At 42.6% G+C, this 22023-nt stretch overlaps 2 protein-coding genes and 1 pseudogene across 4 annotated transcripts in view; 1 reads left to right on the top strand and 2 right to left on the bottom strand.

The window, feature by feature from the left end:
• The window catches only part of LOC112071525 (ATP-binding cassette sub-family G member 5-like), a 9343-nt pseudogene extending 2300 nt beyond the window's left edge, over window positions 1-7043 (top strand).
• Window positions 7044-10572: 3529 nt separating this feature from the next.
• Window positions 10573-16919, bottom strand: dync2li1 (dynein, cytoplasmic 2, light intermediate chain 1). Of its 3 annotated transcripts, none has more exons than XM_024138971.2 (13): window positions 16753-16919; window positions 16354-16486; window positions 15671-15705; window positions 15507-15576; window positions 15335-15423; window positions 15011-15206; window positions 14835-14903; window positions 12845-12922; window positions 12462-12541; window positions 12222-12292; window positions 12012-12109; window positions 11813-11908; window positions 10573-10916 (listed from the first exon to the last, which is right to left on the bottom strand). In XM_024138971.2, the coding sequence occupies exons 1-13, from the start codon at window positions 16764-16766 to the stop codon at window positions 10854-10856; spliced, it is 1092 nt and encodes a 363-aa protein (XP_023994739.1). In that variant the 5' UTR covers window positions 16767-16919; the 3' UTR covers window positions 10573-10853. The 3 variants fall into 3 exon arrangements, with proteins under 3 accessions (XP_023994739.1, XP_023994738.1, XP_023994740.1); XM_024138970.2 differs by having other exon boundaries at window positions 16354-16489; window positions 16753-16892; XM_024138972.2 differs by lacking the exon at window positions 12845-12922 and having other exon boundaries at window positions 16354-16489; window positions 16753-16892.
• Window positions 16920-19117: 2198 nt separating this feature from the next.
• The window catches only part of LOC112071524 (centrosomal protein of 170 kDa-like), a 92136-nt gene continuing 89230 nt past the window's right edge, over window positions 19118-22023 (bottom strand). Inside the window, exons 15-18 of the mRNA XM_024138968.2 lie at window positions 21283-21533; window positions 21081-21174; window positions 20886-20937; window positions 19118-20719 (exon numbers count right to left, since the gene is read on the bottom strand). Coding sequence (XP_023994736.1) covers window positions 20463-20719; window positions 20886-20937; window positions 21081-21174; window positions 21283-21533 — 654 coding nt within the window. The 3' untranslated portion in view covers window positions 19118-20462. The remainder of the gene's footprint in view (window positions 20720-20885; window positions 20938-21080; window positions 21175-21282; window positions 21534-22023) is intronic.

Genomic DNA, 22023 nt, shown 5'->3' on the forward strand with positions numbered 1-22023 from the left:
AATTCCAATTAGAAGGACTGGTTTGCAAAACCATTGCCTCTCATCCTCAAGACCATCTCTCTCTCTCCTCTCACTCCCCTCTCCTCCCCTTTCCCTCTTAGGGGAGGATGAGTACGGCAGCTATTTGCCTTGTGACTACACACCTGCGTCCACTGACCAGTGTCTGGTGTCCGCTGTCGCCACCTGGGAACGATCGTGGTGCTGTTCACCACAGACGGGGCCAAGTGCGGGTAACCTCAAAGTGGGCTCTCTGAGTGGCCTCTACCGCCACTGTGGACCTTTGGCCCAGGTAGGCTTCTGGGCAACAGATCTAGAAATATTTTTTAAAAAGATCAAAATTCACACCATACTGATAATAGGGAAATGGCAAACACTGACATTTAGATCAGTCGCTCAAGAGGAACTAGCCATGTCAAATATACACAACAAAGGTCAATGGCTGATACATTTCGCTTGCAAAATTGCCTGCGCGATATATACTAAATGAACGGGACTAAGTTAAGAAGAATAGAAGTGTTCATAGTTGGTATGGTATTCTGTCTGTACTTAGATCTGGGTGGTGTCGATTCATGGGGAGCTAACCTCATCCTATTTCGTGTTTGCCAAAACAGACGTGTGACTCATTGCGGACTTAAAGAAATCTATGACGGTGTGTTTACCATCGTATGCAGAATGTTCAAAACATGTGGTCTGTCTTGCGGTGTCGCGCCTTGATTGTTAACAGGTGGGATGTGTCGCGGCATTGATGCACAGAGACAGGCAGAGCCCCATGGACCCCTTTGAAGCATGTTTGTCATAGATTGATTATTGATTATATATATTTTTAGTTCTCCCGACCCGAACTTCCATGATAGAAGATATACCTATCAACTTAGCCTCGTCTGGTTATGGCATCGCGTGTATCCACTCTGATGGCAGCTCGACGCGGCTGTGCTACTCGTGAGTGATACTCATGTTAAATAGCTTGAGCAAGCTCCTATTGCACGACATTTCCGAGACGCGAGATGCTTAGAAGCAAAGCGTGTCTAAGTTACGGATGCAATCAGATTCCCTAGTAAATGGCGATGGCGTGTCATATTCAGGATGGAGGTAGTGGTAAAGACCAGGTCGATCATGCCAGCACAACTAATCCTTCTGTCCTCCTTAGCAATAGCCAGAAGTCGCTCCGACTCGTATCAACTGTAGTTGCAGCAACCAGTGAACTCTGAGTTTCTACACTAGCTGGCTGACCACTTGTGGCGAGCAGCATCCCTACAGCTGATCCAACCGCATGTGTGGCCAAGTCCCCTCAACGAATCCTCGCCATTGGCGCCAGCGTAATCTGTGAGTTTGGATGATGGAATTGGATATAGACAGAGAGATGAATTGATTGGATAGATAGTCATTAATTCTAATCACCAATCAACAATGATGATAGGAATATTGTGTTGATACATCATCACACATGAAAGCATTTAACGATCAAAAAAGGACAGCAGGATTGGTTCAACTATGACAAGTTATAAACCTCTGTTGCAGATACATGTTCTATTGGAGGAACCAATTTGGATACTGGATGGTGAGTAAAATTGTTCAATGATCCCATATTCTCTAATTGCTCTATTGCAAACCAATTCTAGTTCACTTTATTTGGTTGGCCACGATGGTGAAGAATTAGTTTATTTAAGTGATTGCCAAGAAAGCCGGTGTTTGGAGGATGTATTGGGCAGGGTGTTTAGGCCGAAGACAAAGTCAAGTCAGACTGGAACAGATTGAGAATAGGCAGGTTTAACGTCATAGATTTAAGCCGGTTAAAAAACTGCGGTTTTAACCAATGCAGGCATCAGGATGACCCACGTTGTATAATCCAATTGTTTTTCTCTTACAATATCTCAAGGTGCCAATACCCCCTATGCCCCCCAGCCTACTAGTTATGACTTTGACGCCCCGCTCACTGTTTATCTAAGGCAGGAGACCACTGGGAGGGGCACGGCGGGAAAGTATGTTGCATCCTCAGCTGAGTCTTCTAGACACTGGGGCTGGCGTAACAACATGATACAGAATAGAGATGACTTTCTAGACCGGAGGCTGGTCCCTACAACTGAAACGAATAAAGATGCTCTCTAGACCAGGGCTGGCTACAACAGATACAGAATAGAGATGATCTCAGACCAGGGCTGCCTACAACAGAACAGAATAGAGATGACCTCTAGACCAGGGCTGGCCTACAACAGATACAGAATAGAGATGACTTCTAGACCAGGCTGGCCACAACAGATACAGAATAGAGATGACTTCTAGAGGGTGGCTTACAACAGATACAGAATAGAGATGACTTCTAGACCAGGGCTGGCTTACAACAGATACAGAATAGAGATGACTTCTAGACCAGGGCTGGCCTACAACTGATACAGACTAGAGATGACCTCTAGACCAGGGCTGGCATACAACAGACACACATTAAAGAAGATACACTAGATTTTTTCAATTGATTATGGTGTCAACTGTGATAAGTTGTTGACACCTGACCTCTTGGCCTGCAGGTGATGGCGGAGCTGAGTCTAGGTCACGTGACCCACAGTGTGATCGGAGGATGCATCTTGCAGGGATCTCTATGGGAGAGAGGAGGAGGGTGTCCATTGCCATGCAGTTGCTTCAGTACCCTAGTGAGGACAAAGAAGCTCTTTGGTCATTGTCTGTGCAAAATTTCAGGAGGCATGCATGTAAAGGTTCCTTTAACAAACACATAGCTAGCTATACCATACATGACCAAAATATGTTGTTTTACAAAACAAAGAATACTAATTTTCAACATCATGGATTATACTGTTCATTGTTAGGATAAGAGTATTTCACCTTGAGCGGAGGAAAACGTTGATCATCAAAAGTCCCCACAAAGTTCAACCACTAACAATGAGACGTGTGTCAAAAATAACTGGAAACAGAGAGGAATGGACAGAGGGAGGAAGAGAGAGGGAGAGATGGAGGACAGGGGGCTAATGAAAGGCAGGGTTATCATACACTCAGGATTAAGCTGAGTGAATCCTGTGGGGGGTCCCAGGGGGAGTTTATCAGGGCCTGTGAACCCCCAGGGGGATGAGGGGGTCTTAGGCCTCATTCGGATTAGACGAACRTCTCTCCACCCAAACACTGGGCCACATTAATGAAGGGTTTCCGTCCGCTGCCTCGCCAATCAACCAGGAAATTAATAAATCATCACACAATGAATATATCTGTTAATTTCACTCATCCTTTACAAAGAGGCAATCTTTTAAATGTGTTAATTGGAGAAATTAACGGAAAAGAACACACTTATCTTAAAGAGTTGTCCGTTAGAGAGGGACTTTGCCAAAGTTCAACTTTGTTTGTAACATTTATACAAATTCATTTGGATTTTTATGTGTTTCTTTCTACGTTAGATATTCCCTGATGTGTGACTTTGCGACATGTGATGTCGTTACAGAGGTCATCCTTCTGGACGAGCCAACCACGAGCCTCGACAGCATGACGGCCAATCAGATTGTTGTTTTACTGGCTGAGCTGGCCAGAAGGGACCGCATCTTCATAATGACCATTCACCAGTCACGCTCTGAAATGTTCAGGGTGAGGGAACGAGAAGGAAGCTGCTTAGTGTTATGTCCGTATGTTCAGTGGTTATGTCAATCTTCAGACTGTTTTCATCCATGAGAATAGTCTGTTAATGCATTATATTCTGTTGTTGTTTAGTTATGTTAATGGTGAGGACTAACTCCAGCCCTGTGTGTTCCTCATCTCTCAGTAGAATAGCCATAATGAGTAAAGGAGAAGGTGTGTTCTGTGGCCGGCATGGGGAGATAGTGAACTTTTTCAACATCTTTGGCTACAAGTGTCCAGAGAAGCACAGCAAGTTTGGCCAGGCTGCTGGGCGACTATTTGCTCTTGAGTTTGTCGGTCCTCTGTCCCAGCATGCTCCTTTAGATCTTTGAGTCCTGATAGGACGAGGTGATCTTGTGCATGTATCTGTAGGTGGTGGCCTCTCTCACTGCAGCGCGTGTCCACTGACGTCAGATCCACTGTAGGTGGTGGCCTCTCTCACTGCAGCGCGTGTCCACTGCACCAGATCCACTGATACGGTGGTGGACCTTTCTCGATGCTGCAGCGCGTGCCCCACTTCACCGTCAGATCCACTCTAGGTGGTGGCCTCTCTCACTGCAGCGCGAGTCCACCGAAGTCAGATCCACTGTAGGTGGTGGCCTTTCTCACTGCAGCGCGAGTCCACCGAAGTCAGATCCACTGTAGGTGGTGGCCACACTGCAGCGCGTGTCCACCGAAGTCAGATCCACTGTCGGTCAATCCATAGGACAGACCAGGAGGGAGGGTCAATAGAGAGATAGGGGTGGTACATGAATACATTGTGTGAAGTTAATATATTACTGTACCATAGATATCAAAGGGGTTCTACTTCTCAGGTCAGAGGTCAAACTACTCTGTCACATTTGGCTTGCTAACCCACCTCAATCTATGGTATCTGCTGTACTGCTATTGATTATGAAGGGAAATAAATATGGTTATAGGGTATAGTAGCCTATGATGTGCGTGATGGCACCTCCTGATTTACTGTTTGGCTCAGTCCTCCTGTCTAACCTCTCGCTTTCTCTTTCTGTAGGAGGACTGTGAGGAACCTGTCTCAAGACTGGATGTGTCCTGATGCGTCAGTCCCAGAACCTCATCTATGGCCTGCTTGTGGCCTTCTTTGTCACGAAGCTAGATTAATACTTTTCCAAGGGAGCGGTACAGGACCGGATTGGAATCATCTACCAAGCCATGGAGGCGTGGCCTTCACTGGCATGCTGAACGCTGTAGCTCTGTGTGACTTATCTTGTTGTTTCTGCTGGGTCTTCCCTGTACCAGTGCACTACATTTGGTCTGAACAGGCACCCTATTCCCTGTACCAGTGCACTACATTTGGTCTGAACAGGCACCCTATTCCCTGTAKCAGTGCACTACATTWMGTCTGAACYGGCACCCTATTCCCTGTACCAGTGCACAAGATTTGTGCTGAACGGGCAGCGTATTCCCTGTACCAGTGCACTACATTTGGTCTGAACAGGCACCCTATTCCCTGTAACAGTGCACTACATTATGTCTGAACGGGCACCCTATTCCCTGTACCAGTGCACCAGGCTTTGCAGTTGTAGATCCTCACTCAGTAAGTGAGATCAGGTTGATTTATGCTAATGTACATCTGTGGAGAAACAATTTATAAAATATTGAGTTACAATAACAACAAAATGGTCCAATGTTGTCATAACCTGTGGTTATCTCTAGTAGAACTTTAAGAATTGATGTCCTGGTCACGTGGACCTTACTGTATTTGGTTAGAGGACCCTGGTCAGGGACTTTCCTCTGGATCTCTTAGAACAGTGAACCCTTCTCTTTTACCCCCTACCTCTCTCCGTCACCTATCTCACAGAGTAGGGATAAGGAATAGGGAAGGAGATAAGGGACACCATGAGTCAATAAGCACCCAAACCCCTGTAGATAGCAGCAATGGGTTTATAATGGTTAAAGGTCTTGAACAAATCTATGCTCTGAAATTACATCATACAAGAGAAAGTGTAATCCAATCAGTGTAAAAGTATGATGGTAAAAACAATTAAAGGTAACCTTGTAATACTGATCTGGATGCAATAGCAGGAGGTGTGTTCATATCATAATCACCACTGGCCTAATGATGCTGTCCTCTAGTTCCTGCTCTGAGGGCCATGGCTGACCAGGAGAGTAAGGATGGTCTGTACCAGAAGTGGCAGATGTTCTTGGCCTACATCTTCCACATCCTCCCCTTCAGCATTGTCAGCGTGCTCATCTTCCTCTCCTTCCTGTACTGGTAGCTCTCTGTGTGTGAATGTGTCAGAGGCGGCTGGTGGGGGGAGCTGTAGGAGAACGGGCTCGCTGGAATGGAATAAATAGAACAACGGTGTGGTTTCCATTTAGTACTCCTATAACTCCTCCCACCGGCCTCTGAGGTGTCTGTATGTCCATGTTCACCATGCAGATTTGCATTCATAGTCCCCCACATGCGACTGTGTGTCCATGCATATGCGTCTCCCTCTCTCCCAGGACGCTGGAGGTGAGCTCAGATATGTGGAGGTTCCTGGTGCCCCATGTGGCGGCGGAGCTGCTGACCCTGGTGCTGTGGGAGTGGTGCATGACCCCAACATGGTCAACACATGAGAGGCCCTTCTCAATGTGACTGGCGTTAAGGTGGGCTCCGGATTCCTCAGGTCAGACCACTACTAGGAAATATGGACTTGTGTTTTCAGTGTCTTAATTGTCATGCAATTGCACATACCCATTAACAATTAATGTATCTGATGCTGATAGGAAATGATTGGTACTGGTGACATTTTATTTGGGCTCCCATCACCAAATATGTAAACTACAGACCATAAATGAACTGATGGTCCTGTCCTGTTCCTCTCCCTCTATAGGAGTAACCAGCAGATGCATGTGCTGCTCCAGTGGCTCAGCTACCAAACCTTTCAGAAGTACGCCTGTAAGCTGCTCATGGCCTCAACTTCACCTGCAGTAAGACTCATTCCAAACCTCTTTCACCAATTAAAGAAGCCAGTGAAACCAGTGCCCAAATGAATCAGGATTCTGTGATGCGTGTACTGTAACAGTATGGAACATTCCTATCAGGTTTCCCTAAAGAGCCAATGTCGAGATCTTGCATTGTACTGTATCGCCTAATCCAGTGTTTCCCAACCCTGGTCCTCGAGTACCCCCAACAGTACACAGTTTCATTGTAGCCCTTGACAAACACACCTCATTGAGGGCTTGTTGATTAGTAGACAAGTTGAATCAGGTGTGCTTGTCCAGGAGATTACATCATAGACCAGGATTACCCAGGAGCCCTGGACTGCTACACCCTGGACTTCCTCCTGCTCTACTCCTTCCTGCCTGCCCTGGTGCTGCTGGGAGTCATCATCTGCCAGATCAGAGGCCACCCTGTCCAACACTGAAACAGAGGACGCCTCGTCCAAAACTGAAACAGAGGCCGCCTCGTTCAACACTGAAACAGGGTACCGCCTCGTCAACACTGAAACAGAGACCGCCTCGTCCAACACTGAAACAGAGACCGCCTCGTCCAACACTGAAACAGAGACCGCCTCGTCCAACACTGAAACAGAGACCGCCTCAGAGACTTTTCCTACGCTTTTTACGTTACAGCCTTATTCTAAAATGTATAAAAAATAAAAAAAAACATTAATCTACACACAATACCCCATAATGATGAAGCAAAAACAGGTTTTTAGACATTTTTGTTCATATATAAAACACAAACAACTGAAATATCACATGTACAGAAGTATTCAGACACTTTACTCATTACTTTGTTGAAGCACCTTTGGCAGCGATTACAGCATTGAGTCTTGGGTATGATGCTACAAGCTTGGCACACCTGTATTTGGGGAGTTTCTCCAATTCTGCTCTGCAGATCCTCTTCTCTGCAGGTGCCAGKTACTCCTGCGTTGTCTTGACTGTGTACTTAGGGTCGTTATCCTGTTGGAAGGTGAACCTTCGCCCCAGTCTGAGGTCCTGAGCACTCTGGAGCAGGTTTTCATCAAGGATCTCTCTGTAATTTGCTCAGTTCATCTTTGCCTTGATCCTGACTAGTCTCCCAGTCCCTGACGCTGAAAAACATCCCCACCGCATGATGCTGCCACCACCATGCTTCACCGTAGGGTTGGTGCTAAGTTTCCTCCAGATGTGACGCTTGGCATTCAGGCCAAAGAGTTCAATCTTGGTTTCATCAGACCAGAGAATCTTGTTTCTCYTGGTCTGAGTCTTAAGGTGCCTTTTGGCAAACTCCAAGCAGGCTGTCATGTGCCTTTTACTGAGGAGTGGCTTCTGTCTGGTCACTCTGCCATAAAGGCCTGATTGGTGGAGTGCTGCAGAGATGGTTGGTTCTTCCATCTCCACAGAGGAACTCTGGAGCTCTGTCAGAGGGACAATCAGGTTCTTGGTCACCTACCTGACCAAGGCACTTCTCCCCTGATCGCTCAGTTTGGCCGGGCAGCCAGCTCTAGGAAGAGTCTTGGGGGTTCCAAACTTCTTCCAATTAAGAATGATGGCAGCCATTGTGTTCTTGGGGACCTTCAATGCTGCAGACATGTTTTGGTATCCTTCCCCAGATCTGTGCCTTGACACAATACTGTCTCCGAGCTCTACGGACAATTCCTTTGACCTCATGGCTTGGTTTTTACTCTGACATGCACTCTCAACTGTGGGACCTTATATAGACAGGTGTGTGCCTTTCCAAATAATGTACAATCAATTGAATTTACCAAAGGTGGACTCTAACCAAGTTGTAGAAACATCACAAGGATAATCAAAGGAAACACCTGAGCTCAATTTCAACTCCAATAGCAAAGGGGCTGAATACTTATGTCAATAAGGTATTTATGTTTAGAAATATTAATACATTTGGAAAAAAATCTAAAAAACAGTTGTTGCTTTATTATGGGGTATTGTGTATAGATTGATGAGACATAAACGATATTTAATCCATTTTAGAAAAAGGCTATAACGTACCACAATGTGAAAAAAGTCAAGAGGTCTGAATACTTTCGGAATGCACTGTAAATGTGACGTCTCTACTGGAAGTATGGCAACAAATCTAGTAAATGATTCTGACAGTATGAAGAAGTAATACTACTGTAATGCTGTTATTACTTAAAGGTATATTATTGTATATCTACTGTATTTCCACACTCGCAGAAAGTGACATGCCAGTATGTTGCAATCTGTTGGGATCTCCTTATAAAAATAAATAATTTGTTTTTCTTTCTTGTTGTAAAAAAGTCAAGTAAACAATCTTTTTCAAAATAGCCTACTTGTAACAGTTGTATGTATGAATAGGAACATCTATGTACAGTTGAAGTCTGAAGTTTACATACACTTAGGTTGGAGTCGTTAAAACTCGTTTTCAATCACTCCACAAAATTCTTGTCAACAAACTATAGTTTTGGCAAGTCAGTTAGGACATCTACTTTGTGCATGACACAAGTCATTTTCCCAACAATTGTTTACAGACAGATTATTTCACTTCTAATGTTACAATTCACTGTATCACAATTCCAGTGGGTCAAAAATGTACATATACTAAGTTGACTGTGCCTTTAAACAGTTTGAAAAATTCCCAAAAATTATGTCATGGCTTTAGAATCTTCTGATAGGCTAATTGACATCATTTGAGTCAATTGGAGGTGTACCTGTGGATGTATTTTGGATGTATTCCTACCTTCAAACTCAGTGCCTCTTTGCTTGACATCATGGGAAACTCAAAATAAATCAGCCAAGACCTCAGAAAATAAATTGTAGACCTCCACAAGTCTGGTTCATCCTTGGGAGTAAACGCCTGAAGGTACCACGTTCATCTGCACAAACAATAGTACGCAAGTATAAAAAACATGGGACCACGCAGCCATCATACCAATCAGGAAGGAGACACGTTCTGTCTCCTAGAGATGAACGTACTTTGGTGCGAAAAGTGCAAATCAATCCCAGAACAACAGCAAAGGACCTTGTGAAGATGTTGGAGGACACAGGCACAAAAGTATCTATATCCACAGTAAAATGAGTCCTATATCGACATAACCTGAAAGGCTGCTCAGCAAGGAAGAAGCCACTGCTCCAAAACAGCCATAAAAAAGCTAGACTACGGTTTGCAACTGCACATGGGGGACAAAGATCGTACTTTTTGGAGAAATGTCCTCTGGTCTGATGAAAACAAAAATAGAACTGTTTGGCCATAATGACATTCATTATGTTTGGAGAAAAAAGGGGAGGCTTGCAAGCCAAAGAACACCATCCCAACATGAGCACGGGGGTGGCAGCATTTATGTTGTGGGAGTGCTTTGTTGCAGGAGGGACTGGTGCACTTCACAAAATAGATGGCATCAGAGGTAGGAAATTATGTGGATATATTGAAGCAACATCTCAAGACATCAGTCAGAAGTTAAAGCTTGGTCGCAAATGGGTCTTCCAAATGGACAATGACCCCAAGCATACTTCCAAAGTTGTGGCAAAATGGCTTAAGGACAACAAAGTCAAGTATTGGAGTGGCCATCACAAAGCCCTGACCTCAATCCTATAGAAAATCTGTAGCAGAACTGAAAAACCGAGTGCAAGCAAGGAGGCCTACAAAGCTGACTCAGTTACACACAGCTCTGTCAGGAGGAATAGACCAAAATTCCCCTAACTTATTGTGGGAAGCTTGTGAAGGCTACCCGAAACATTTGACCCAAGTTAAACAATTTAAAGGCAATGCTACCAAATCCTAATTGAGTGTATGTAAACTTCTGACTCACTGGGAATGTGATGAAAGAAATAAAAGTTGAAAGAAATAATTCTCTCACTATTATTCTGACATTTCACATTCTTAAAATAAAGTGGTGTCCTAACTGACCTAGAGCAGGGATTTTTACTATAATTAAACGTCAGGAATTGTGAAAAAACTGAGTTTAAATGCATTTGGCTAAGATGTATGTAAACTTCCGACTTCAACTGTATGAAGCCAAAACAATCAATATGAAATGTTCTACAGTATATGATAATGAAGTCTGTACAGTTTATTAAAAGACTGGATAGGTATCTGCCTATCCCTTATGGCTGAAGTCTGTACAGTTTATTAAAGACTGGATAGGTATCTGCCATGGCTGAAGTCTGTACAGTTTATTAAAAGACTGGATAGGTATCTGCCATGGCTGAAGTCTGTACAGTTTATTAAAAGACTGGATAGGTATCTGCCATGGCTGAAGTCTGCCGTTGCTTTAGAACATTCTGTTGTTTTGATCTCATTGGATGAGAGAGCTGATGAGTCCATTAAATTAGGTCTCCAGTTCCAGGCCTTTCCAAGACTTGGACGCGTTTCTCTTGTACTGATCCAGTTCCTGTAGAAAAGACAGAAGGCACAATGTTATCATGAGTGTTCTGGGTTCATTCTACATGGTTTATCTATCCTATAGAATTCTATAGTGTTTAAACCATGTCAGGATACCATGCAAGACGACTGTCAAACACATAAGCAGTATAAACAGAAAGCTGTTCTGGATGCTGAGCTCAGGGTTCAGCTGACTGATCAGTTAGGTGATACATCTGACATGCTGTATATGACAGAGAGGTCATCAGTATTGCTGGTAAAAACATATGAAACTCAGTGTGACCCGGAAACTGAATTCTGACCTCATAAAAACCCATCTATAAAGGTTGCATCTGAAGCAAGTTCCACCTATTGCTCGTCTGGGTTTCTAGACTCATCTATCAAAGGTACATGTTTGAGTCTTTAGTATCCACATTCTGGTATACTGGCATGGATTCAGTACCCCAGCCCTCTCAACTCTATTGGCTGACTCCAACCCATCACATGATCCCTGTCCAATGGAAGTGCTATCTGATTCAGTGACAATAAACATCATCTGACTCTTACAGCCAGATACACCACCTGAGGTTACTTTAGTTCAGGATTATTACGGGCAATGCAGTGTCACTGGGCTTACTAGAAGACAAGCAGTGTAACTGGCTTACTAGAAGACAAGCAAGTGTAACTGGGCTTACTAGAAGACAAGCAGTGTAACTGGGCTTACTAGAAGACAAGTAGAGATGTTTGAGCTAGATTAGAAGAACATGATAATCTTGACAGTCTCCATGGACCCATACAGTGTGTGCTGTAGCCAACTCTTCTAACCCTAGGGTTGCGTTTACACAGGCAGCCCAATTCAGATTTTTTTTCCACTTTTGCTTTTGACCAATCAGATCAGAAACATTGGAGTTAAGACAGGGTTCATACCGTGTCTTTCTGGGCCCTCATGGAGTCAATCTGGGGCTCACTATACTGGGGGTCCTTTGCTGGGTCCTTCAGCTCTCTGTGGTGGTCACTGGTGTTCTGGTGGACGACACGAGTAATGGATCAGTATCACACACACACATATATATATATTAACCTGTGTGTGTGAATGAGAGGGTATTTGTCCGTATGCAGGAATTACCTCAGGAGGGAAAACGACCTCAAACACTTTCTTCCACAGATCTAGAGGGTTTTTAGCATGAAGAGTCCCAATGTCCACATCTGTGGTTGGGGGAGAACCTGGAGAGTAGTGACATCAACTGTGTCACACAGTATCAGTATGATAAACAGTAGGGCACTTTAACAATGCCATAATGAGTGTTACCACAAGGGGGTGCTAAACACAACTCACCTATCTGGCTGAGAGAGTCCATCCCAGCAGGAATGATTAGAGGCTTACTGAGGTCAGAGGACATAGATTTCCTGTCAGTATAGGAGGAAACATGTACATCTGTGTTAATGTTGAATGACAGTGGACATTAATTATACTGAGCCTAAGTCTAGTCCTCTCAAATTATGACAAATTGTGGCACTGTCAAACTGTGGCATTGACAAACTGTGGCAGACAGATGGAGGGTACAACAGCTCTTACCCCTTCTCTGTCCCGAATCCTAGTTGTGTGAATAAGCTCTTAGTTTTGGACATCAAGCTCTCAGACTTGCTGCTGGTAAACTACAGGTGAAAGGATGGACAGATGGTGTAGATAATAGACAGGTGAAAGGATGGACAGATGGTGTAGATAATAGACAGGTGAAAGGATGGACAGATGGTGTAGATAATAGACAGGTGAAAGGATGGACAGATGGTGAGGCAGAAATAATAGAACATCTTGTGTAATGAAACGATACCATCACTCATACATAGCACTTGAGATACTTGATATAGCCTACAGTTTGATATAGCCTACAGTGAAATACTGATATGCATAGGCACATTGGCAACTGTGATTAGGACTATTAGGACTACGGTTCTTACAATTAAAGAAGCTGCGTAGTAATGAGAAATAAACCGAAGGGTCTTGCAGATCACTTTCCTCTTCTCCGAGTCAAAGTCCTACAAAGAAAATGTATTTATCCGTCAAATTTTCCACAAAACCAGAAATCAACAGAAATAGCCAACAATTGAAAACAAATCCAACAACTACATTCTTCAGGGTGAATATACACTACCGGTCAAAAGTTTGGACACAGCTACTTATTCAACGGTTTTTCTTTAATTTTTTACTATTTTCTACATTGTAGAATAATACTAAAGACATCAAAACTATGAAATAACACATATGGAATCATGTAGTAACATAAAAAGTGTTAAACAAATCAAAATATATTTTATAGGAGATTCTTCAAATAGCCAACCTTTGCCTTGATGACAGCTTTGCACAGTCTTGGCATTCTCTCAACCAGCTTCACCTGGAATGCTTTTCCAACAGTCTTGAAGGAGTTTCCACATATGCTGAGCACTTGTTGGCTGATTTTCTTTCACTCTGCGGTTCAACTCATCCCAAACCATCTCATTTGGGTTGAGGTCGGCGGATTGTGGAGGCCAGGTCATCTGATGCTGCACTCCATCACTCCCCTTCTTGGTAAAATAGCCCTTACACTGCCTGGAGGTGTGTTGGGTCATTGTCCTGTTGAAAAACAAATGATAGTCCTACTAAGCCAAAACCAGATGGGATGGCGTATCACTGCAGAATGCTGTGGTAGCCATGCTGGTTAAGTGTGCCTTGAATTCAAAATAAATCACATAGGTCACCAGCAAAGCACCCCCACACCATCACACCTCCTCCTCCATGCTTTACGGTGGGAAATACACATGCAGAGATCATCCGTTCCTCCACACCGCGTCTCACAAAGACACGGAGGTTGGAACCAAAAATCTACAATTTGGACTCCAGACCAAAGGACACATTTCCACCGTCTAATGTCCATTGCTCGTGTTTCTTGGCCCAAGCAAGTCTCTTCTTATTATTGGTGTCCTTTAGTAGGGGTTTCTTTGTAGAAATTCGACCATGAAGGCCTGATTCACACAGTCTCCTCTGAACAGTTGATGTTGAGATGCGTCTTACTTGAACTCTGTGAAGTATTTATTTGGGCTGCAATTTCTGAGGCTGGTAACTCTAATGAACTTATCCTCTGCAGCAGAGGTAACTGTGTCTTCCATTCCTGTGGTGGTCCTCATGAGAGACAGTTTCATCATAGTGCTTGATGGTTTTTGCAACTGCACATTTTCTGTATTGACTGACCTTCATGTCTTAAAGTAATGATGGACTTTCATTTTCTTTGCGTATTTGAGCTGTTCTTGCCATAATATGTACTTGGTCTTTTACCAAATAAGGCTATCTTCTCTATACCCCCCTACCTTGTCACAACACAACTGATTGGCTCAAATGCATTAATAAGGAAAGAAATTCTACAAATTAACTTTTAAGATGGCACACCTGTTAATTTAAATGCATTCCAGGTGACTACCTCATGAAGCTGGTTGAGAGAATGCAAAGAGTGTGCAATGCTGTCATCAAGGCAGGTAGCCTAGTGGTTAGAGCGTTGGACTAGTAACCGAAAGGTTGCAAGATCGAATCCCTGAGATGACAAGGTAAAAATCTGTCATTTTGCCCCTGAACAAGGKAGTTAACCCACTGTTCCTAGGCCGTCATTGAAAATAAGWATTTGTTCTTAACTGACTTGCCTAGTTAAAAACATTTAAAAATAAATTTAAAAAAAGGCAAAGGGTTGCTATTTGAAGAATCTCAAATACAAAAAATATGATTTGCTTAACACTTTTTTGGGTTACTACATGATTCCATATGTGTTATATCATAGTTTTGATGTCTTCATTATTATTCTACAATGTAGAAAATAGTGAAAATAAAGAAAAACCCTAGAATGAGTAGGTGTTCTAAAACCTTTGACCGGTAGTGTACTTTTTTATATCAATACCTCTCAGATGAGTAGAAAACATATCTCACCTGAAATATATCAAACTTGCTGCCAATAATCAGCAGTGGAACAGGGAAGGGGTTGATCAGCTCTCTGTCCTGTTGGGAGACTCAGAGTTAATATCCTATGTAGCAAAGACTCCTTTTACATTAATAATGCTGCGCTTTTTAAAAATCATAACTACTAGAAAAAGTTGTTGTCTTACCGGGTGGTCTTTAGGGAGGACCATTAGGGGTCTGTTCTGGGCCTGCTGCTTGGACCCAGCTTTGGACTCTAGTGTCCTTTGTGGCTTGGAGCAAGCTTTCTCCACCTGGGTCCGTGTTGTCTGAAGCAGCCTCTCCATGGTTCCCCATAGAGCATTGGGCTTGGACAGGTCCAGAACCAGCACCACAGACAGAGACCTGATAAATCACACACAAACCTCTTTACTTTCATCAGCACAATGTCTCTGCAGAGTGGCTTTAGACAAGAGGGCATGTGATGAACTACTCATTTAAGAAGCAGTTTAGGTAGTGGGACTGGGACTGACCTAACATTCTGAGCAGTGATGGGGATCTGAACCAGGTCTGACAGGGAGGTACCTCCTCCCAGCTCCCACAGGTGAGCTATGTCTTTGGGCTGGAGGAGGAGAACAACAGGTCAGACTGATAATCACACTCTATCAGCTCCCTGGAATTGTACAAATGAAAGCGGTGGCATACAGTGTTGTGTCCTCGCGCCCGTCTACCAAAGGTGTACTCCAACGCTAGAGTTGGTTTAGGAGGTTCATCCCTAGAAGAGAACAACATATAATTCACAGAAATAGAGACAGCTATACTAGTATCTCACTATAAAAATACATCAGTGGTACTGAGAATAAACTCACCTGTCGAGGCACCGGAGCAAAATTGTAGTTTTACCCTAAGAGGGGGGAATATGATTATCAAGGATATCAACCACCCGAGCCACTGCCTGTTCACACAGCTACCATCCAGAAGGCGAGGTCAGTACGGGTGCATCGACGCCGGGCCTATCTCAAGGCCATCAGACTCCTAAACAGCAATCACTAACTCAGAGAGGCTGCTGCCTACATTGAAACCCACTCACTGGCCACTTTAAGAAATGGATCACTAGTTACTTTATACAATGCACTGTAAATATTGCCACTTCAAAATGTTTACATATCGTACATTACTCATATCACATGCAAATACTGTAATTCATACCATCTATTGCACCTTGCCTATGCCGCTCAGCCATCGTTCATCCATATACTTACATGTACATATTCTCATTCACCCCTTTAGATTTGTGTGTATTAGGTAGTTGTTGGGGAATTGTTAGGTATTCCTGCACTGTTGGAACTAGAAGCACAAGCATTTCGCTACACTCGCATTAACATCTGCTAACCATGTGTATGTGACACATAAAATTGATTTGTAGGTTACTGCTGTGCTGGAACACCCAGTAGCTCTCCAGGACCAGATTTAGAGAACCCGGATCTCACTATTAGGAGGACTGTTAGCTAGTTTCTCCAGACACACAGTCATAAAGATGGCTACAGCTTACCCCTGCTTTATTCCCAATGAAGAACACGGTTCTCTCGTTGAGTGACCCTGGATCAACTCCGCCATCCTCCTCCCCTCCTGTCCGGTCCTCCCGACTCTGAACCTCCGCAGAGGCCAACTCCCATAGCGTGTCACTACTAGACAAACGTCACGATGTAACCTTATTTGTTCATTCTGATAGTTTGTTGTCGCCCAAAACAATGTTGTTAATAGCTGGGTAGCTAGCTAACATTCGCAAGCGTAACATTATATAAAATATACTGGTAACTAGCTAAAACCCGTTTAACTGTGGTTAAATGGTTTGCTAAAAAGGACGGTCCTCTGCTGCTAGTTAGTTAGCTAACGTTAGTTTAGAAAAACATGCAAAATTAGAAGACCAAAGTGGCAAACAAGATCTTACCTRATTTTTGGCATTGACTACCTTTAAATTAAATGTAAAGACTTGAGTTTGATTGCCCCGTTGTTTGAAAATATGAAGGTCTAGCTTGACGTTTACATATCAGTCGCCTCGGATCGGTAAACGTTGCGCTGGGCAACGTCGCAGTTCGATGATGGAATCGAGCACTTTGCCCAAAGGGTTTGTGGGAAAGGTAGTTTCAAGAGTCAGAGACTAACGTTAGATGAAAAACATAATAATTTACAGGGTGATCCACAGTAATTCTGTACTTTTTGGTGATGGAAGGATGTACGGTTTTAGAACCATAAGGACCTTATCTTTCATATTAGAGAGAAATAAAACATATATTAAAAGTTTAAAAAAGGAGACACACCTTGATAGGGATTATGGTTAGTGTTCCCACACAGCCAGATCTCCAGAAAACAGACGGAAGACAAGAGACGACCACCTGTGCTAATTAGCTATCTAGCATGAACACCTGTGTCTAACCTTAACTGGGGAAGTGTAGTTTGGTCGCATGGAGGCTCCATAGCTGTATGGATCTGTAACTGCTACAGTGTAGTTTAGTAGGATGGAGGCCGCTATAGCTGTATGGATCTGTAACTGCTACAGTGTAGTTTAGTAGGATGGAGGCTCCCATAGCTGTATGGATCTCTAACTGCTACAGTTAAATATTACATTTTTTTAAAGGATTCATCCTCGCTGATGAAAGATAAGGGCCAAATGTTTCAAAAGCCATATTGATGTTATTAAAAGTTAAAACACTGCGTCGGGATTATAGTTCACATGAGGCAGTCGTGGACGAAGCTAACGGCTGAGAATTATTTACGAACCCGAGTCTTCCAAGAGTGCAATGTTACCCCTGCTTAGCTAAATCCCAGGCAGTAGCTCACAAGTCTTGGAAGTCAGCAATGAAGTTTTCAAGTTACATATCTCGAAAACTTGATTGCTGATAAGCAAAACATTTTGGAACTATGTCAACAATGAACCAATGAACAAATACCAAAATACAGTTTTTGGAGTATTCCTTTAAGTAGGCTAGTTTTAGGGGTATATTTTTAGGGGTATATTTATATTTGTGACAACTTTTGCTTTTACTCCTGTACATTCCTAAAGGAAATTTTACTCATACATTTTTCCTGATAAAAAAAAAATGCTACGGCAGAGCAATTATGGATGGCCGTCTGCGCTATTTAAATGTCCTTTATATCAAATAGTTTCTGTTACAGGTGCATAGGTTACACAACATGATTACTAGGAGAGATGGAGACCCCTCACACCTTGTGGACAAATCCAAAACGGAGGCTGCAAAAATAGAGATGATTGATTTGTACATGATGATAATACCTAAAAAAGTGCATAGAGCAGAAAAGTGCATAAATGAAAGGTGAAAAACAAAATTTAAATGTTTAGGTATCAAACCATCATCAGTGTTAAGGTGAGCACACGAACCAGTCTAAAAATTGCTCAGTATGAAAACGTATGAGTCACCATGAAATAGGTGAGCAAACTATAACTCATTGAATACCAACCTGTCTTGTTCCTACAGCAAAAATCCATGTAAATAAGGGAAGAATCTAAACTTTTTATTTCATTGAAAAAAAGTAACATAACAAAAAACATGAATTGCAACAATAAAATACATTGAATTAACAAAATAAATAAAATGGTGGTTTATACAAAACATGAAACAGAAAAGTAAAACACTGATAAGATGTGTAAACTTTCAAATYAACAAAAAAAGTGTACCGAGCACTTCAGTATTCCCATCACTTTCTTTTTTTTAATGTAATATACTGACAAACATGATGGTGTGCAGAGGATAGGTACAGAGGCATCTCATTCTGATATCAGCTGTTCCATTTAGGATTTTGGTTTTGTCCTTTTGAATCGTAAAACCACTCACTAGAGTGGTGACACTAGAAGAGCCTTTGACACATTTGACAAATTATACAATTTCAGCCCACTCTTGATGATTCCTCATCTTTAAAAAACATTATGCCATTTTACTATTCAAACTGGGCACTTAGTGACATCAAAGTCTGTATACGAAGCAGAAAAGATGGAGCATGTCTTCTGGTACCTAACTTCACTATTGCTTAAGTATCTAAATACTGTTGCACTATCTTGAATACATTTTATTCTAGGACACATAACTTTACATGAAAGGCTTGTAAAATGGTCAGGCTAACCCTCCAAAAGGGAACTAAAGAGAAGCAGCAAACACAGTGAGGATGTCAAGTCTATACACACATACTGTATGAGTACATGAAAACACCCTCCCTTATGGAAATGTAGAATAGTGAGCGATTCAATGTCAGTAAAAGGCTTGCTATAGAAGTCTTATGATCCTCATTCATATATGTAGTAATGACAGTGGTTACAGCTAATGCAACGTTGAAAGTAACTTCTTTCTTTAATGACAGTGGTTACAGCTAATGCAACGTTGACGGTAACTTCTTTCTTTAATGACAGTGGTTACAGCTAATGCAACGTTGACGGTAACTTCTTTCTTTAATGACAGTGGTTACAGCTAATGCAACGTTGACGGTAACTTCTTTCTTTAATGACAGTGTTACAGCTAATGCAACGTTGACGGTAACTTCTTTCTTTAATGACAGTGGTTACAGCTAATGCAACGTTGACAAACTTCTTTCTTTAATGACAGTGGTTACAGCTAATGCAACGTTGACGGTAACTTCTTTCTTTAATGACAGTGGTTACAGCTAATAACGTTGACGGTAACTTCTTTCTTTAAATGACAGTGGTTACAGCTAATGAAGCTTTGACGGTAACTTCTTTCTTTAATGACAGTGGTTACAGCTAATGAAGCTTTGACGGTAACTTTGTTGCAGTCATGTTGTTTCATACAATTTCAAAGACCAATTTAAAGTCCTTGTAAATCAACACTAAACAGACAGAGGTCCTTTTGGTAGAAGACCAACCAGCTCTCTCCAACAAAGGCCATTCAGGGTGTACATCTTATAAACTATTATGGACTCATGTTACTGTATAAAGTACTACAGTAAAGAGGAGGGATTCAGAACAGTCCAAGATGAAAAAGATCCGGTCGACGTCAAATCTTCGTTTTCACTTCCAGTTTACAAAGATACCGCATAGTCATAACAGGAAAAATATCAAGTAATGCCAATCATATGAAATATGTAATTCAGGTCAAGGACCATGCTTAAGGGCTCTACTCAATGTCTACGCAAACGGAGCCAACGGAGGTCCGTTTGCATCGCGTTCCAAAAATGAATCGTTTAGACTACATACAAGCATTACTGTAACATAGTTTAACATGCTACTGTAACAGTCTTAAATAGTTTTTAACAGTAAAAACATTTTTTCATGAAAATTGCATTTTACCATATAAGATTCTCTGGGTACAGAATTGCTCAGAGAAGTTGAAATTCAGTATTTTAGACAAATGTGTGCAGAAAATAGATAGAAAACAGATTACCAGCAAAACAGATACATTATCATTCAAAATACAATAAGTAACATTTTGAGTTTGCTCCACTGTACACTTATTTCACGTTTATTTTATTCACGATTATTTCACATTAAAAAAAAACTCTTTACTGTTAGCTTTGGTAGGTTACTGGTTATAGGGTGGTAGATGTTCATTCTGAAATATTCCCGAAAGAGGGGAAAATGTTCTATGAGGCAGGTGTTCTATATACGAAGCATCGCAGAGGGTGGGAACCTCCTCACTTCTGAGTGATGGCACTCTCTTCTCCACTGGGGTGGATGCGGTTGAAGTGCGGGCTTCCCAGGTCTCTGGCTGACACAGACCCTGACCCCTCAGTGGGTGCCGAGGAGGCGGTGTAGCCCTTGGCTGCAGGGCCTGGGAGGGTATTCTGGGGCTCCTGAGAAGCAGGAGAGGGCTTGGGTGTAAGGGGGCTGGTCAGGTCAAGGCTGCTCAGGGCATCCAGGGTGCCTTCAGGATCCACCATGACATTTATCACTGTATGAGAAATACAGGAGAATGGTTAAAAAAGATGAGCTTGTGTTTGGTTGTGATCATATATGTTGAAGCAGGTGGAATGCATGTAGTGAAACTAATGTGTGTATAAGTCTGAATCTATTTGCAATGCACACTCCTCTTAGCAGTGGTCTGCGCGCTCTCACACCTTGTAGCTGCTTCTCCACTCTCTTCAGCTCCAAGACGATAGAGGAGATGTTCTATTCCAAGAGAGGTAAAGGGAAGTCGTGGCATTAGAGAGGAATAAAAGTATCTTCCTTATAAAAGTTGCTTTGTTATGATGCATTATTTTATTTCTTTAACAATAATGAAAAAATACATGTACAACCTGTTTTTTCCTTACCTTGTTGGAGGTTTTGAGGAGTGGTATGTCGCTGTCAGATCGGAGTTTGCTCTCAATCTCATCCCAATTCCTGTCCTTGTCTTTGAACAATATTCTGGAAAAATCATAGTTCATAGAGCTAAGACTTGCTTTGCTAACATCTCCTTGATCTCTTGTGAATGTCAGATATAGAGATAAACAACATAAAGAGCTTGATTGTTACCGTATTTTTCCTGCTGTTTTGTCAACAGACTGTCTGATTTGGGCTGACAGCTGAGAGACAGATGTGAGCAGCAGACTGTCCAACACCGCCTCATCTCTGTTCCATGTGCGTCTCTGGAGGACACAGTCCAGGCTGTCTGGGGCGCGGGGGCGGCGCTCCACAGGGTGTCCGTTTATCTCAGGGGCCTTGTTCTGCACCATGGGAGGGATCTTCCTGAAGTTGAGGCTCTCGTCAAACACACAGTCAATCAGCTATGAGGGGAAGAGGAAGTGATGAGGGCCAGTTATATGTGGCATCTGTATGATGCTGTGGTTTCCACAACTTACCCACGACTGGAGCATGTTATACTGTATCTACTCGGTATTAATGTATACTATCACCATGCTACAGATTATTCAGATTATCATAATATGAGTTAGATTAATTAGGTATTAAAGAAGTTAGCAGAGAAAGGTCAATGAAAGCTCGTTAAGAACATTTTAATATACACACTTTAGTTATATCTGAACAATATATAGCATACTCAAAATGGGATAGAGGAAAGCTCAAAGCATAATGCCAGTCCACAGTCCACACCTCCTGCAGCTGATCAAAGCGTAATGCCAGTCCACAGTCCACACCTTCTGCAGCTGATCAAAGCATAATGCCAGTTCACAGTCCACACCTTCTGCAGCAGATCAAAGCATAATGCCAGTTCACAGTCCACACCTTCTGCAGCTGATCAAAGCATAATGCCAGTTC

This window comes from Salvelinus sp. IW2-2015, unplaced genomic scaffold (assembly GCF_002910315.2).
Source record: "Salvelinus sp. IW2-2015 unplaced genomic scaffold, ASM291031v2 Un_scaffold1631, whole genome shotgun sequence".
In the NCBI taxonomy this organism is placed as follows: domain Eukaryota; kingdom Metazoa; phylum Chordata; class Actinopteri; order Salmoniformes; family Salmonidae; genus Salvelinus; species Salvelinus sp. IW2-2015.